This window comes from Azolla caroliniana, unplaced genomic scaffold, assembly GCF_043228905.1.
Source record: "Azolla caroliniana isolate FFs.n. ecotype wild unplaced genomic scaffold, voAzoCaro1.0.p SCAF_1, whole genome shotgun sequence".
In the NCBI taxonomy this organism is placed as follows: domain Eukaryota; kingdom Viridiplantae; phylum Streptophyta; class Polypodiopsida; order Salviniales; family Salviniaceae; genus Azolla; species Azolla caroliniana.
Window position 1 is genome coordinate 23313174 of NW_028230436.1, and position 18478 is coordinate 23331651.

The 18478-nt window shown below is 37.8% G+C and overlaps 1 protein-coding gene and 1 pseudogene across 2 annotated transcripts; both read right to left on the reverse strand.

Moving 5' to 3' along the window:
* Nucleotides 1-321: 321 nt before the first annotated feature.
* LOC147869184 (uncharacterized) lies at nucleotides 322-14322 on the reverse strand. 2 transcript variants are annotated; one of them, XM_087327085.1, is made up of 14 exons: nucleotides 14199-14322; nucleotides 12900-13129; nucleotides 8455-8573; nucleotides 8279-8340; nucleotides 7282-7400; nucleotides 6492-6609; nucleotides 6045-6193; nucleotides 5059-5132; nucleotides 2000-2139; nucleotides 1798-1908; nucleotides 1536-1688; nucleotides 1238-1361; nucleotides 838-917; nucleotides 322-725 (listed from the first exon to the last, which is right to left on the reverse strand). In XM_087327085.1, exons 1-14 carry the CDS (start codon nucleotides 14226-14228, stop codon nucleotides 591-593), a joined length of 1644 nt encoding a protein of 547 aa, XP_087183211.1. In that variant the 5' UTR covers nucleotides 14229-14322; the 3' UTR covers nucleotides 322-590. The 2 variants fall into 2 exon arrangements, with proteins under 2 accessions (XP_087183211.1, XP_087183203.1); XM_087327077.1 differs by having other exon boundaries at nucleotides 5059-5135.
* On the reverse strand, nucleotides 10535-11877 carry LOC147869185 (uncharacterized; annotated as a pseudogene).
* Nucleotides 14323-18478: the final 4156 nt, after the last annotated feature.

Sequence of the window (18478 nt, forward strand, 5' to 3'; positions counted from 1 at the left end):
GCCTTGATTGCTTCAAGCTCAACATGCAAAGGTAAGGGAAGATGGATGGGGGGAGACAGACCAATCAATTTCACAATTAACAAGGTGAGCACCTCGAATATGGTTGCATTGTTGCTAATACAAGCCACCATAAATTATTTAGGCTGAAATAAAAATTCATACTATAATTTAATTATCAGGTTTACTTATAGTGATAAAACTTATTCTCTGATGTCATCCATTTGATTCTTTGCAAAACAATTCAAAATTTTATACCTAAATGCTTCAGAAACTTTATATTAAAGTCTAAATGCTTTAAAAACTTAATCATTTCACATGGTTAGAGAAATTTATGATGTTGATATTGATTGCTTTGTCTAACACAAATTAATTTTGAATTGTAACTACAATTTTGTTATGCAAGAGTATAGAGCGAGAATGTTTGCCAGCCACATGATCTTTATCTCAATCCAAGGCAGAGTTTAATATTATTGAGCTTCTCCTTTCTTATGAGCTTTCTCTACTTCATTATTTCACACCCTCTAATGAGTTTTTCCCTATTTCATGCAGTTTGGCCTCCGAGCATATTTAAATATTCATCATCATCTACTTCACCATTTCATTTTACGGGACCAATCATTGTGTGGCAAACATTGTCCGATCCTAAGACTCGATTCAAGCTTCACATTTCCAGTCATGCCATCACGAATTTGGATTTTTACACTAGGATCATTCCCCCAATTCACCTTCATAAATAAAAAACAGTTCAAAATCATTGTTAATATCAAACACTGGTTAATTATTGCTTTTTATGTAGTTTCTAATAGACCATAGGAAATTTGGCTTATATGTATATACCTCAATCATACCAAATGCTGGTGCTCGAACAAAATCACATTCCGGATGGTCACGCAACTGCAAAGGATCTTGTTTCACCACTAGAAAAAACACAAGAACATTCAAACATTTTTGACAGTGTCATCACAAGACAAAAAATGGAAAGGGAGAAAATGAAACATGGGAAGAAAACGAAATCAAGTCATTTTAATGGTACCAGTAGGGCTAAAGAGACATGTAGCATATATCATTTTATTAGTATCATTAGCCAATTGTTGCAAAAGAAGACTAAAAAATACAAACAAAAAATATGAAAGTTGTCTTTTATTTGTATCAATAGGGTTATAACATATAGCATAAATATCTTCTGCATGTTGTATAAATTTTGGATGCAAGAAGTCATAGAGCCAAGAATTCTTGCCATCACAGCTAAAATTCCTTTCTGCTGTCGCTGTCAACCCACTTGCCATAACTTGATACAGAGGATATGAGAGTTCAATACCTCCATAGTGCTTTTTAATGTAATTTGCACCCGGAATTAGAACCTATCAAAATGCAAAAGGAAGTTATAATTACTAATGCACTTGCGGGTGGGTTTTCCTCACCTAAAAATAGAGTGTGGATAGGAATAGATATCTATGTTGAAGTACATGAAAAACTATATGAATAACCCATCTATGAAAAACTGTATGATATACTCATATTTATATTCATCATACTTTGATATCTGAATATTCAAGACCGCCCGTCAGAAGGATAACGCAACCAGATGCTCGTGAAATCACATTTAGAAATTGCAATTGGGCAGGTTTATAGCATTCCCAATCATCATCAGAACAAGGGCATTCAACTCCACTGAGATCTTCACATACCTGCTTATAGACTAACTTACATGAATACATACCAAATCCCCAACATTTTCGATACTTGTCCATAAATCAACTATGTGCATGAGTCTTGTCTTAAACATGGTCACATTACCTTTTTGGCAGGATTTCCAATCACCACCGAGCTTGAGACAACTAGTTTAAGAGGAGAATTAGATTGCATAATGGTTTTTTCAAGCCACCTCCTTTGCTCTTGACCTAAAATCTGAATTCCAAAGAAAGAAGCACAAACCATTTGTTGTCCATAGAAATGTGCAAGATGAAGAATGAATGCAAAAGGATGAAAAACCACTCACCTCACAAAAAGATGAGTTACGAGCCAACATAACATCTCCAATATTGCGTGATGAAGTAGAACTTCCAAATTCTGGAGAATTAGGATCACATACACTACTCCACATATTATGATCCTTGTTTCTAGGTTCAAGACACCATCCTAATAACAATTACAAACATATCAATATAACACACAAGAAAAAGAATTGTTGCTTGCTTTATGATAGCAATGATGGATCAGCCTTACAGAGTTTTTGAGAATCTATGATGCATTAGGCAGTACTCAGCCAGTAAATTCTTATGTTTTCACATTATGCGTGCATGTGTTATGAACTACAAGATACATGATTCGTGTGCAATAAACTACATTGCTTCATGTCTCCATGAACAAGCACATTAACAAAGGATTGGCGATCAATTTGATGCTCATATATACATTATGAACACCCAAAGATCCTGATCAGACATTATTAGTTTGGTCTTTGGTTATGCCATGATGAAATGCATTTGAAACAAATAAAAAACAAACATTATTAGTTTGGTCTGTATCTGCTCACTTACAAGCACATGAGACATAACTGTCTTTGTAACAGGCCTCTGCATAATATACATCGTTTCTGATTCCATTCTATATAACATGGTGCCAAAGCTTCAAGTTTCGGTATATTGATGTTTGACAACGCCATGTAGAAAGAATCAGTTTCAGAAGCAGCAGTGATCAAACGAATTTGTGGATGTCCGTCAGTGAATCGGACGATGTCAACGAGTAGAACTGTAAATGGGGCTCCTGGCTGTGCGAAGCCACGTCCACAAGGGATATTCAATGGAAAATTAGACAGGTTGACCTAACGCAGTGGAAGTTCAAGATAATCACCATTTAATTAGGTTAACAACATCAGACGCCCATTCTGGAATAACATCCACTGTAGATAAGGTCACGTCAGGTTCCTTATCATCTACACCAGTAGGATCTTCTCTGCTACTTATCCTTGAGAAATGGTCAGGTAGGATAGGAAATGGTCAGTTAGGACGTGATCTTTACTTTAGTGCACGATGACCTTGGAAGGTGACAATTCATCTAGAGATCCATCCATTGAAACATGTCTTGATGACCAAATAAAGGAGGACTTTGTGTTCTACATAAAAAAGGAAGTGGACAACTCACAAGCCAGGAGGTCATGTTCAAACTTCTTGACACTGTATATCATGGTGAGCGCCTCCCTTCCAGTGATGGAATAATTGCACTCAGCTAAGTTATGCTGGTGACCCTCCAGTTGTGCGAAGACTGTGCCAATTGAGATAGTGAGTATCTGTGTGGGTATAGGAAGTCCCCGCTACGATTAGATGAGTGGACGATGGGTACTCAAGCACGATGCTCTTTGAGTGACTCAAACGACTTCATGCCGTCATCCTGTCATCCATCCACTTTAACTTTTTGAGTGGTTCATAGAAGGGCCTCAATTTCTCAACAAGCATTTTGACAAACCATCTGTGGTAGCCTGCATATAACCCATGAACCCTTGTAGTTGCTAGTCATTAGTTGGACAGGGTATAGTTAGAATCAAACTAACCTTAGTTTCATCAGTAAAGATACCATCTTTGGAAACTAAATGCATAGTATCCACTCATGCTTAACCCGGAAATATTAAGGAGAACTGATATTCCTGACTCTTTTATGAATATTTCTTGCAGCAAGGAGAGGTGTTCTGCCCACGCAGGATTGCAACACAAGCCATACACATCTGATTCAACACCATTCCTCAATCATGATGCAATTATATGATCTGCTCCTTTCTATATGTGCTTTAAAGCACTGGTAAGTCTGAAAGGCATTTGCATGTAGAATAATGTGCCTAATTTAGCAGCAAAGGCCATTTTGTGCTAGTTGTCTGGCATCGCCATGATTTCATTGTACCCAAAGAAACCATCAATAGAAGTATGGGCAGCTGAACCATCTCTAAGCTGCCCCATTTCATCCAGTCGTCGTAGGTAATGATGCTTACTCCTGCACCTGTGTAGAGTATGGCAGGCACAGTTATGTAGTTAACCGTAAGTGGGAGCTTGAAACTAGTGTCATCTGCCTCAAAGAGCGCTACTTCTAGGGTGTGCACTTGGTCAGGAGTGTCAAAAAATTCTTCATTAGTATGGATAGCAGTGGCAACAGGTATACTGTACCCAATATGTAACTCCGTTTAAACTCTCTGCAAGAGATCATACCAAGATCTTGGGTCTAGCTTAAGTATCTCTTCGATACTAATTTTGATGTGTTCATCTAGTGTAGATAGTCTGGCTATCGTGTATGCTTCTTGAAGGGACAACTTGACATTTGTGGTCAACAGTTGCTGGAGGGACACATTGACTTCGATATTGACGAGAGTTGGTGTTGCAGGTTGTCATACCTGGAGAGTTATGATCATGGAGGCATGGCATAGGTTGCTGTGACAGGTTGGCACTAGGCTTGAGAGGGGGCCACTCGGATAGTCTGTTACAACCTACGGTTCCATCCTCACTAGGTTGTTGTGCTCCTTGTTCTCTGCATAAAAGGTTGTCGTATTCTATGACCTTTGATGCAAGATTCTGAAAGTTGGATGATGCAGAAGTCTGCTATATAAAAACTGAAGAAGATCCCAAATTGACCAGTATAAAACAGTTGGTACAAGTGAAGCGCTCAAGGGGGAGTGTGAGTGTGAAAATGCACCAACAACCCCTCCACCCATGTGTGAATAATAGGAAGGGTACACATTCATTATAGTAGGTGGGGAAATCGTTTAAGCTAACCACCTGCTATATCCTTAGAACATATTCTAAAGTTAAGCCATCTACTGCATCCTCTAAGTAGTATCTATATTTGCTCACCTATGAGCATATGAAGCATAGCTCTCTTTGTAGCAAAACCCTATTGTAGCCACTCTTAAGCATTCTACATAATATACATTGTTTTTTTTTCATTCTTCGTTGTTTTCTTGTCAAGAATTTGTCTATGCAATCATCACATATATCCTCAATATAACAATTTGTATGATTCCTAGATCAAATCCCATTGTTGACTTAATTGAAATAAAGAACCAAGGAAACAGACCATAAAATATTTCTTCGTCCTTTTCACAGCATGACCCATTATTGAACTGCCCACCATGAAGAAAGTCTGTGCACCTACTAAACATAAAAAACAAATGTGAAGCCTCGGTTCTTTTACAACATTCTTCAGAAGGTCTAAAGTTGCGATATCCTATATTAATATACTTGATTGTTGGAATTCATTGGTCTGCTCACTTTTTTAATTATGTAACAAATTATATTCTTTGGAGGTCTTTTAATGGCATTTCAAACCTTACTCGTGTGGTTAAACCATAGGAAGCTTCCCTTGACCATACTAAAATACTTACGAGGTCAACATATGGAAATAGCTTAGCAAGATTCGCGCATTGTTCATATGTCTTAGCCCATAGTAGGCTTTCCTTGACCTTACCAAAACCTAGATATCTAAGAAACAGAAACTTAGATATGTTAGCAGGTTTTTTCAAGCAGGAATTTCATGTCCTTGGTTCATCCATCCTTAAAGATATTGGGTACCAACGGTTCACCTTTGGTCAAGTATAAGAAGCTGAGGTCATTGTTCAAAACACTCAATATTATTGAACAGCATTATGCAAGAAAAACACTATATTTGCCCTATTAATCACCATGTACGAGGATTGTAAAGTGACAGGATTTCATATTATATTGAATGTTCAGACTATCACCTAAATTCTAATACAAGCATATCATAAGGATGAATACCTCTAGATGATTGAAGTAGACCTTAAGTTTCAAACTGCTCATCAAATGAAAAAAATTGGAGTGTGGCCATTACAAAAAAAAACCTAATTTCGTAAAAGATAATGCAATGTCACTAGAAAATAAGAGTTACTAGTCTGAAAATTAGTAATAGCACAAAGAGACTCAAAATAATAGTTCATTCCTAAATAACCTATTCCACTTTTCCATGTGTCCAAGCATCCTACCCTGAAAACCACACAAAAAATCCTTGGAAAAATGAAAAAGAGCTTCAGAAATACACATTACCAAGCATGCTTTGCGTGATCCATTCCAACCACAGCCACCTTTTCACAAAAAGCTTTCCTCATATGGCAAGGAAGTGAATCACGATAGTAACGCTCATCCAACAAGTAGATGTCAATTGTTTGGTTTGGTAGTCCATTATCCATTGTGTACTGCACTCACCAAAGATCACAAGCCCCATTAAAGATGCCGTAAATAAATATCAATTTCCTCATCCAGAGTCTAAAGATGGCAATGTTTGTGCATCAAAAAATAAGCACTATGATAAATAGTGAAAACAGCCTCCGTACTGATATTTTTTATCAATCATAAAAACAACTACATATGTCAGTTGCAAGTTATTCTACAACAAATACGTCATAAGCATGTGGATGTCACACGATATTGGTATTGTTTTCTTGACAAATCACGCAATACAATCACATGCTTTCAGGAACATTTATGTTATACCTTCCATTGAATGCCACGCCCTGGATCCCTCCGTGGACTACTACTAGGTTCGCCCATTGCATCCAAAAAAATCTGCTTCATCTGGTCTTTTTGAGGCAGGCGCTTATTCCCATATCCCCTATAGCACAATGTGAGAGCATTAGAACTTAAAGAAAGCTATTTCTCACATTCTATCATCTCTCGATGTCAGAACTAGACCTTTTAGTCTCCTAATCTTGCAGACAGCAAGAGATACGGAGTTGCATTATTGGAAGCCCCATGTTTATCAAGGTTATTGGAGTTTGCGCATCTTTATTAAAACTTTCAATAAGAGAATTACAGAGCTTAATTCAAGAGGGCCCCACCATAAGGATGCTCTTAAGATATGCTTCCCACCACAGCGACAGCGGACAATTTTGGATAACTTCAGGAGCTATATAAGGTTGACCATTGGAGACTTGAGGTAATATAAAGAAGCCACCGACATGGCATCAGGGATTGAGAAATATTTCCACATTTCAGGATAGGATCCCAAGAAGCTAGCTTATGAAAAAGTTTAGCCACATTCTAGGATCACTACACAAGCTGCCAGAGTTTTATGTAGAAAAGTGGCAAGGAGTAGACATTGCAGGTGGTTCCCTCTTTACCAGGTTTGATAACTCCCCCATCATGTATCACTTTTTCAATAATAAAGTACCATTACAAAATGTACTGTTTTCGTATATGGTAATCCTTCTATTTTCTATTAACAATTTCAGTGACGTTCTGGATGAAAACAAAACACTAGAGGGAATTATAGATTGTAGAGTACCAGCCATAATCATGACCACCATATGTGCCAAGGATTTGTCTTGGACAAATAGAAAGATCTGAACCTGTCGGTGGATGCAGTCCCTTAACACGATGTCCCGGGCACATGAAAGATAGAAACTGCATTAATAAACAAAGTTGAACATCAAAGAGAAATCTTATAGCAGTATAACTCTCAGCATAATATCAAACAACAATTTTAAACAGAATTCATCACCATACACGTTGCAATTTTGTGTATCAATTGATATTTTTTAACAACTTTTCTACTAGCTCTATTTATTTATTTGTGATTCTCAGGACTCGGCCATATTAATCATTGGCAAGAGAACACTGCAACGTATTTTTCCTGATTTTTCATTCTTATCCCTTAATTGTGCATATTCTATTCTAATTTGATTGAGATCAATGAATCCTATTTGTGCGGTTGGGAGATGCTTTCTCCACATATATAAAGAGACAAGTCTGAGAGAATTCATGCTTTATAGAGACAATATATCTTTTCTTGCCTTTAGTATCTTCCTGGAACTTGTCCCAAGTTTCATGAAAATAGTTCATTGCTTAAGTCAGTTCTATTGCACCTTTGTCTGGAACTCAACAAGGGACATGGACCTTCTATAGAACGAAGGGTTTCAGGCTGGTAGATAAATGGGGTGGACTACTCTTATGGCTACGGAAAATTGTAATGGAAAGCATTGGCTCATTTCATTCCAATGGAAGTACGCGATATTTATCCATGTCAATATTAATTTGATGCATTGCAGGAGGTTAACAAAATTCATACGGTACGTCAATTTCTTATTGGGTATGCTCTGAATCATGGCACATGTTGATGTATCAATTATGCTTGTTCAAATTTTTGAGTAAAAGGTTTGGAAAACAGGTCTACATATTCTGGACAATTCCGAACTCGATGAATACCAAAGAATGAATATAAAAACTTGATTAAACACAGTAAGAATAATCAGTTGTATGAGTTACTCTACAATCCCACCCACTTGAGCATAGTCTGGGTTTGAAAGTTGCACCTCAACGCGACTTGAAGCAAATGCTACATTTCCTGCATAAATTACAAACATTTATATTGTTGGAGCTCTTATGCTCTATAATCCATGTGTATAGAAAAAGTATACCATGGCAGCTGACAAGAGGAAATCAGGGAGAGAAACACCACCAGCCATGCATGAAACGTTTGCTTGATGCAGCCATGTATCGGTGCAGTTGCATTGTTCATGCCATGCCATGGCATCACAATTGATCCATGGTTTATCCATGTACGCCATGTCACCTGTCCTGCTCAAATGAAGTATTAACGAGAAAAATTCACATTCGGGATCAATCTAAATGCAAAAGTTAAAATTCTGAAAGCTTTATAAAATATGACACTGTCATTGCTACAGCATTTATAAGCATGATTACATGAATGGTCTATCTTCGCACAAAAGTGCTCTTCTAGAATTATCATTCCTGGACCTAATCACTGAATAAAATTCCTTGTCCATATGTATAGTCTTGAGAGAAAAAAGAAACACTCAACTTTCTATATGCATATAAGTGGCAGAAGATCATATCATGTACTATGGAAATACCAATAATTAGTCGGTTGGAGGTTGAATCATGGATAAGAAATCTATTCATAGAATGTGTTTTCCTGTTTGATTATACATCCTCTGTTAATATTTGTGCATTACTACTTTTATACAGCTGCAAGTTGAAACCAGAAAAAGAAACAAAATTCCATTCTATCACATTCTCTATTCTGTCTATGTATTGACCAACAAGAAGAGTTCATCAGAAAAGCCTTAGGAGAACACGAGGAAAAATCGGCCATTGGACTTTGCATAGTACTGCTTCTGACTTATCCCAACGTTGTACTTTTGGCTGAGATCAAATATGATGTACTTTTGGCATATCCTCAACTGATACTGCAAAAGTTTTTAGATATGATGTATTTTTTATCAGCGTAGATAAGACTAAAGTCCGCAGGTAGTAATGTATACGAGGACAATGCAATTGAAGTGGTTCACATATCGGAATGCCTCAGAATTAACATACCTTTGCTTCCGTCGCTTCGGAGATGGATATTATTAGAGCAATAGTGTTTCATGCATTGATGCCCAAGCTCTACTTTATGGAATTGAAGTTTGGGGAGGCAGTACTTTCGCAACCTCGTGGAATGAAATAGAAAATACAAAAGAAATTCCTATGCCTTCCATTAAAGGTTAAGAGAACAACCCTACATGCCATAATGCTTCTAGAATATTGAAGAAGCCCAAAACTGTTTCATCCCATACTCAAAGTAAGGGCAATGCCCTGAAATCACATCCCCAAGGCCATGCAGGAAATTGGCAGCTTACCAAAGAGAAACGATCGAAACAAATTTCTTTCATTTATTTGGGTTCAAAGCATTTGAAATAGCTAGCAAGATGGAATGTTGAAGAATCCCTGGATTGGGTGCGGAGGAAAAGAAAGAAAGATATATTAACGTCTTTTAAGAGGCCAAAATGGCCTATAAGACCAAACAAGAGATCACATCTTAAGTTTTGTCTCGTCTTTGACAACAACAAATCAAAATCAAAATAAATATTACTTAGTAAATATAAAAGTAAATAAGATAAAAAGAGACAAGGGAATCTGGTTTTCGGCACAAGTGAGATTCTCAAGTTAGATATATTGTAACTTTTGTCTACGAAAGATCTCTAGCATAGGTCAATCCAGAATTGAGAGATCTCCGAAGCGACGGAAGCACCTACGATTACGGGAGATAATGGCCTTTATCTGTCGATGACAAGGGTGTTGAGGTCGTCATCCATGGGGCCGGGGCCTATGTGCATGACAAATTGCTATTTCCCGATCTATTGTAACCCCTTTGTTATGTCCTGGTCGGGAGCTCATTTGTGTATCCCTTGATTGACTTGTAGCATTAGTAAGTGTCATGGGGCTAAAGAAAGTTGTGATTGTTCTTTGTGGATGAGCTTGTGTGGTTGTATTCTTCAACAATTTTTCCCTATTTCTCTCAAGTTCTAGCAAGAAAAGTCCTAGGCACCGTTGGTCCTCATATTCCATTACCTTGCTTTCTTCTAGAGGTATTCGTGTATATTTGCCTACCTCAATCTATAACTGATGTAATAAAGTTTGCAGTTACCCTATCACACTACGCAGCACATAGGATAGATGTATGTCCATATAAGGTGGCCTGATGATGTATCCACCCTCTGATATGTGTACAAAGTGTGTCTTATAGTGGACCATCTTCATACCAAGTGATGTTTTGGGTTGATCCATGTTATCTTGTTTTCCAAGTTAATAATATCAGTTTGGGTCACTCTATTCTTTTCCACTTTGGTCATATTTAGATGGGGCGAGTCCAAGCTATATTGGAACGGGCGTAGTGCATAATGCCATGTGACTCGAACCATTGCTACATTTCAGCATACCAACAATGAATGTCTCCATTTTCAGCCAGTTGTCTTAATGACATAAGTGCCAACCTTGGGAACCTTCGTTTAGGGAGCTCCCAAAGATGTTAGATACATGTCACTGATTGGAACAATGCCTCGGTGATTATAGGTGCTGCTCCCATTTCTGCCCGGATTATATTATGGGGCACCGATGCTTTACTCCTTATCATGCGGGCAATCTTTGACACTAAAGATCTCTCTAAATCTTTCCAATGATTTGACTTGTTAAGACTCAGTCCCCATGTTTCTACTCCATAGAGAAGAGTTGATGTGACAAGTGTATCAAATAACCACAGCTTAGTCGGTGGCTCTTAGAACTGCAAATGTGCACATTGTCTCTCGAGAGCACCAAGGGTTGCATATCCACGAGAAAGTCGGGCACAAGCACCCTCCCATAAGGAGAACCTAGGCCCTGTAAATGTTACTTCTAGGTATGTGTAGGTGCGTGTGTATTCCCCCTTTTCCTCTCCCAAGAAGAATTCCGGTTCTGATCTTGTTACCCATGCTTCAGTGTTGTTAAACATCATCACTTTAGTTTTATCCATGTTTATTGACAAACCTTTGTCCGTACAAAATAGTTTTAAGGCATTTAGATGTCTTTGTCATCCCTCCGGAGAGTCAGAAATCAGCACAATATCATCAGCATATAGTAATATTTGTATAGCTTTACCTGCTAGGCATGTCCCGAACCCCTGAATCTTTCTATGTAATGTGATACCTCATCTATATAGAGACCGAAGAGAGTGGGTGATAGTGGGCATCCTTACTTCACTTCGATTGTGCTAGCCACCGCCTCTAACAAACCCTTGGAAGACCGCACTTTTCTTAACACAAATTCATAGAGTGCATAGATTCCCCATTGCATATCTGTAGGAACACCAAGGGCTTCTAACCGTTGCATAAGCCGAGCATGTGGCACAATGTCAAAGGCTTTTCGGAAGTCCACAAAGCAGCAATAAATCCTCTTATTATCGACTCTGCCCTCCTTAATAAGGGCTCGGAGGGTCAATATGTGATCCAAAGTCGTGAACCCCTTCCGAAAGCCTGCCTGTCCAGCTGAACGGTGGCCATTCCGCTCTGCCCATATACTCAATTCTGATTCTAGAAACGAAAGGAACAAGAGAGCACAAACCCATCTTTTACTCAGCAAATTTGGAAACCCTCTAGACGAAATGGAGAACAGGCCAACATATATCTAAATTTAAGCATTATTGCAACCGTATTGAGACTTAATATTCGGAAAATTACAAGGGCATCTGACCGATGCCCAAGTTCACATTCCAATACAATGTGCAAGCCAGTGAGACGTGACCTAATGCGCACACACGCGCACATATAAAAAATAGAAACAGGGATTTGACTGAATATCTAGAAGAAAAAGAGAATATGTGAAGCATTCCCAACAACACTAGGCGTGTTCTTTGCTTATCTACTCAGCCACGGAACCAAACTCATAGAAGATCCCTGATGGTGAAGTTTGGAAATAAGCTTACTTTTTTCTTTAATTTTCAGTTTACCACTTCAATATCCCCTGCCTACACAGATGGGGAGAGTGTTTTATAACAATTTGCAATCCCATAACCATATTGGCCCTTGGTCACCTATGGATCTTAATATACATACAACCATCATCATATTAGAAAATATGTTGAACTAATAAAAACGTTAATGTATGTTATTCTTTAATTCATTAATATGTTTGCAAAATGAATGATAGTGTACGACAAATATTAGGAGCATTACAAAGCATTCAAAACTAGTTTTATCAGTGCAGGCATTTAGGATGATTAAGACACAGCATGCACAGGAACACACCCTAAAGAAATGTGATCCAATATGGACAGAGTGTAAGACTTCTTCACTAGGTAGGTTGACCGTATAACTAGAGGGTGAGCACTGAGGAGCTTATGTTTATAAGATGAAAATGATATGACTGAAATCTAATAGATAAAACTGTTGGATATATAATGTCTCTTCCATTTCTACTCTCTTTCTCATTAGTTGATCATTATTCTACTCCTGTTTCTCTCAGGCTGGTTCTTAATGGTCAAATTTAACTTCAGGGTATGCATTTTTAATAAGATTAAGATGTCGTGTGCAATTGCAGCAACATGAACCATTGAAAAGTGCATTTGAAAATAGTAGTAAGGACATTTACCAGATCCATACATCTGGGTTGCTTGGCATTATGCCTTGTACCCAAATTGGCTGTGGCCGATAGTCCACAGATGTACCCGAGCCAAAAGCAATTCTGGTGGTTCGTTTTAGCGGTTTATCTTCGTCGGTCCCTCTTGCCCTTTCCAACACAGCTACGCTTACTAGTGATGCAATCACAGAAAGTAGCCCCATGATTCCCACAATTCTTAGACATGTTTGTCTGCCGGCAACCTTTTCCAAACAAACCCACAAAATAGATACACAGCGATGAAATTATTCATATGGCATAATCCAAATACATAGGCTTTAGAAAGATAAATTTACCCACAAAGCATAACATAATCCAAAAATGTATAGTTTACATGAGTATATCACTCAGTTCTTGAGAATCACTTGATAGTTCCTCGTTTATCTAAAGTACCCTTGCTTTTAATCAAATGTAAACAATGGTTACCAAGACATATTAATGAATTACTTAATTTAACTCACGTTTTGATTTGTTTAAGTAGTTACCAAATCATTGCTTGATTGAATGCTCTATTCACCTGTCGCTTAATTAGTTAACTATCAATAGGTTAACTGAATAATTAGCACACTAATCACATCTAGTATGAAATGATTCCTAATTGACTAATCGAGCCTCATTAAATTCTAAAGTTATTCTGGTAATTTTGGAAGCTGGGGGGTGGTAATACTTAACATACGCCAAAATACATAGAAATATGTAGTTACCACGAAGGTTATAACATAACCCAAAATATGAAACATAGCATAAGCCAAAATCCATAGAATTATGCAAGGCATAACATAAACTAGAATATATTGACAAAATGTGCAACATACCATAAGACAAAATACATAGAGATGTGCAATTAAACACGAAGAACCAGCCAAAACACATGGAAGTATGAATTTACATGGAAGCGAAGAATATATATAAATATAAAAAGTGCTAGGGAATATGCAATTACATGCAAAGTCTAGGACATGCACCAAAAATGGATAGAAATATGAAATTGGCTATAAATCATGACCCAGATCATATATATATATATATATATATATATATAGAGAGAGAGAGAGAGAGAGAGATGAAATCATGCCAACAAAACATAAGCCGAAATAGATAATCAAAACATTTATGTGGATAAATAGAAAGAAGGGGAAAAAAACAATATGCATAGAAACAAAATGACCCAAAAACACGAGGAGAAGTGGAAGTATAATGCTCGATCAAATGCTCTTCAGACCAGATGAATAAGAGGAAGGGAAATGCAAGAGACACAGGCAACGAAATTACCTTCCATTTGGGTCTCTTCTTGCGTGCCATAACTTCGTAGATGTAGCATCTGAGAAAGAGAAAGGCAAGTCTGATACGAGGGTGGGAGGCAGAGAATGAATGAGTGAGTGAGTGAGTGAGTGAGTGAGTAGTAGTAGTAACACGGAATATGCTCTTCTTAGTGTGTTAGTGCTTTCCGAAGATCTTTATGTTCATTTTGGGTGTCTCGTTCTCGAAGAGATGAGGAGGTACCCGGAAAATAAGTGAATTAATGACTGAAAGTCAGTATGTCAAAATTAATGCCAAAATTAAACCATTTAAGACGAAGCTAAGCAAATTACATAAAGAAATAAAGAATGGAAAAAGATGAAGCAAGTCTGAATCAGAAAAAGGGTGAAACTATATATGATTATGTATGTATTGTATGTATGTATGTATGTATGGGATTCCCCAAAACTTGGCATTCATTTCGTGAAATGTAGAGGGCTTCTCCTTCCTTCTTGTGTGACTCTTGTGGATATGTAGTTATAGAGGCAATCCCGTAATAATTGCCCTCGGTTTTTCTATACCATACCAATTTCTTATTTAGATCTAAAGAGAACTCTTTGGCATACAACGCACGCGATTTGTCATTAGACATATGTACAGACTACCCGATGTGTGTTTCGAACTTTAAATCGGCTTGATTATGAGAGTTTGTACTCTGGGAGCCTTTGACCCCCATTCTGGTTCATCTTGTTTTGCTCAATCCTTCGGCATCGTAACCTCATACGGAGGAGGGCTTCTTGTGTCTTGTGTGACAATCCTTTCCTCATTGGAAGAGCTTCATTTACTAAATATGTATTATGAGGATTTGAAAAATGGTAGCTAGTATGCTCCATGTCATAGAATCTCTTAGTAGTTATGATTATTCATCGTGTAAAGAAAAAACGAGCCAAATCTAGGTTGATATTATTTCATGCAACTATTTGTCATGGTTGATGCTTGAGTACAAAAAATTGACATTATTGGTAACGCTAGCTAATGATTAATGTGCTACTTTTCTATTGACACCGTATTACTTTCGATTTTTTTTGTTTAAATTTATACTTGTTTAATAGAGAAGAGTAACCCTCATGGAGTTATGGTTTCTATTGGACACATCATCATAAGGAAAAGGTTTACTATCTTCAATGTCATTCACTAATTACTAATTAAGAGAGAGAGAGAGAGAGAGAGAAATTTATAAGACAATGTCTAATTATCATTAAAATTGAAAATTACATTAGGATGGTGAAATGCAAACTAGTTTCACCCTTACGGGGGCTCATCAGTGCCAAATGACCATGTAGGGTGTAAGATGGTTTATATAGAGATTTGAGAGAGAATGAAAATAGAGAGTGGAGTGTGTTAGGGGTGTGTGCTTGAAAAGGGGAGGATTTGAAGATAGAAGAAACGAGGTTTTAATGAGGTTTCTTAAAATACTCTTATGCCTTTCCCCTATTTTTTTACTTTCCTACCTCTCCCTCCCCTTTCTATATTTTCCTCCTTTTTTCACCATACCCTTCCTCCCTACTCTTTTTTCTATTTTATTTTATATGTACCCCTCCTCCCTTTTATTCCCTTTCTCATTTTATTCTCCTCTTCTCTCTCTCTCTCTCTCTCTCTCTCTCTCTCTCTCTCTCTCTCTCTCTCTCTCTCTCTCTCAATTGTCTCATGGGCCAAATTTTGGCCTTAAAAGACGTTAATATATCTTTCTTTCTTTCTTATGTTGGCACCCTTTTCCTATATCCCCCCTTCCCTTCCCTTTCTCTTTCTTCCTTTTTACACGTTCCCCACGCCCCCTCCCCCAATAGTTTTCTCTCTCCTCCCCTCACGTATTCCTTCCTCCCTCTCTCCTACTTTTTACTTTTCCTTCCTTCTTACCTTTTGTCCCCTCTCTCTTTTGTCTTTCTCTTTATATCCTTCCTCTCTTTCTCCCACGTTTTTATCTCTATCCTCTTCTTTTTTACATTCACCACCCCCATTATCACCGCCTCTTTTCCCATCTCTTATCCCGCTTATCACATTAAACCTCATTCCTTCTATCTTTAAACCCTCCCCTTTTCAATCACACCCCACTCTCTGTTTTCATTCTCACACAAATCTCTACTTTTAATCTCTCTCAAATCTCTATATAAACCATCCTACACCCCACATGGTCATTCGGCACTAATGAGCCCCCGTAGGGGCGAAACTAGTTTGCACTTGACCATATTTATCCCCATGTAGTTCTTCTAATCTTAATGATGTTTAGACTTGTTTTTAATCTATCTCTCTCATAAGTTATAACATGATAGTAGTATTGTTTTAGTTGTTTTTAATTAATAATTAATAATTAATCCTCCCTCCCTCTTTCTTTCTCACTATGTCTTTAGGTTTGTAGGTATATTTAGGTTTTAATTCAAAGTTTAATCTCTCTCTCTCTCTCTCATATTATACTTGTAGTTGTAGAGGATACTACCGGCCATAACCAATTGATACACTTTCATATGCAAGTGCAAAGATTAAGACAACAGTACACAAACAAACAGAAACAGAAGTACAAATGCATAAGTATTTTAACGTGGAAACGCTGAAAGGGAAAAAACCATGTGGAGTCCACAAACTCCCAAAACGAATCACTATGATGGGAGGAATACAACAAGAAGCTTCAAGGCAACGACCTTGACCTCTTCTTCGTCATAGGCAATTATAGAGATACTCACACACTCTCTTGCACTCTAGTTATAGAAGGCAACCACAAACTGTAACCTTTTTTTTTCAACAATGATCATAATCCTCATCTTAACTACTTGCCCTAACTATATTTATACTCATATACATAAATGACTATTTACAAATATACCCTCGAATCGGCTCCAACCGATTCGACTATTAGCCGAATCGATTTTCAATCAATTGTCGATTAGTCAATAATTCGGCCTTGGCCAAGTTAGCCATCGACTGATTTGGCTTATCTCTCCATTTGAACCAGTTTCCTAACGATAGTAGTATTTAATTTTTATTTCTAATCCTCATTAGTAATTTAATCTCTCCCTCGTTTATCTTGCACGCCTCCCTCTCCATGCCATGTATCAACAGATGGCACACCTTTTCGCACTCATTGTGTGTGACCTAACGGTTGACAAAACCCTAATTAGTGTTAATCTCTCTCTCTCTCTCTCTCTCTCTCTCTCTCTCTCTCTCTCTCTCTCTCTCTCTCTCGTTTCACTCCATCCATCATTGTTTACATTCTATAGCTCATTAGAAAGCTTTCTAAGGAATGTTCATTTACTGAATTCCGTTACCATGGCGAGAAGTTATGAGCATTTTCGTCTGCATCCATCTTTGCCCCACGGCTCCTCAAACGCAAGGTATATTTTGAAGCCCTAAATCAAGTGAAAGGTACATTTTCTCTCTCCCTCTCTCCCTCTCTCTCTCTTCTCGTAGGGTTTGGTCCTACACTGACACACACTCGTAAGGCCACCTCAAAGTTCGGGAGTATGATTGATAATGAACCGAAATCGCCAACAAATGTTGATTCCAATGCAATAAACACAATGGAAAAAATGCTTATGAGTCTCTTGATTTCTCTTCAAGAAACCATAAACAAGCAAGGTAAAGAGATTAGGATGTTAATGAAAGAGAATGCTAAGCTCCAAACTATTGCCATTGAGAATGAAATTCTTAAGAAAGTGGTTGCAAAACTTGAAGAAAATATTCAAGAATGTAAAAGAGTTTCTTTCGAAACAAATGAGTGTCTTAATAAGATTGAGTTAAAGGAAGCATTAAAAGAATAAAAATTAGACACGATGAGGCGGGATGTAAGTGAGATGAAAAATGTATGTACAACGAAATCATGGGCCGATGTATGTGGTGGGGATGGGGTATCAAACTCATCTAATATGCATGTGATGCATCAAGAGAAGAATCTAGAAAGCATAGATGCTCGAGAATTGAAAGAGCGTGAACGAAGATCGAAGAACATTGTTATCCGTGGGATTAAAGAGGAGAGTATGGAAACACCCACTTCCCTTGGAAAGGCCATCGGTGAAATTTTTAGCATGCATTATGGGATGTCGGATGTGAATGTATATGGGGCACACCGAGTTGGGAAACATGGTGTTACTCGCTCTGGAGAAAGGCCCATTGTATGCACAATGACAGATGATACAAAGCAGCGGATCATACTCGAAAATAGTTGGGTATACCTCACATGTGAATGTATATGGGGCACACCGAGTTGGGAAACATGGTGTTACTCGCTCTGGAGAAAGGCCCATTGTATGCACAATGACGGA

Bases quoted from the DNA above. Each gene is read 5' to 3' on its own strand.
- LOC147869184 (XM_087327077.1), bottom strand. From the start codon at position 14,228: ATGGCACGCAAGAAGAGACCCAAATGGAAG. The intron at 1,909-1,999 runs GTGAGTGGTTTT...TTTGGAATTCAG, and splicing joins GTAACTCATCTTTTTGTGAG to ATTTTAGGTCAAGAGCAAAG. The intron at 1,689-1,797 runs GTAATGTGACCA...GTCTATAAGCAG, and splicing joins TTGGAAATCCTGCCAAAAAG to GTATGTGAAGATCTCAGTGG.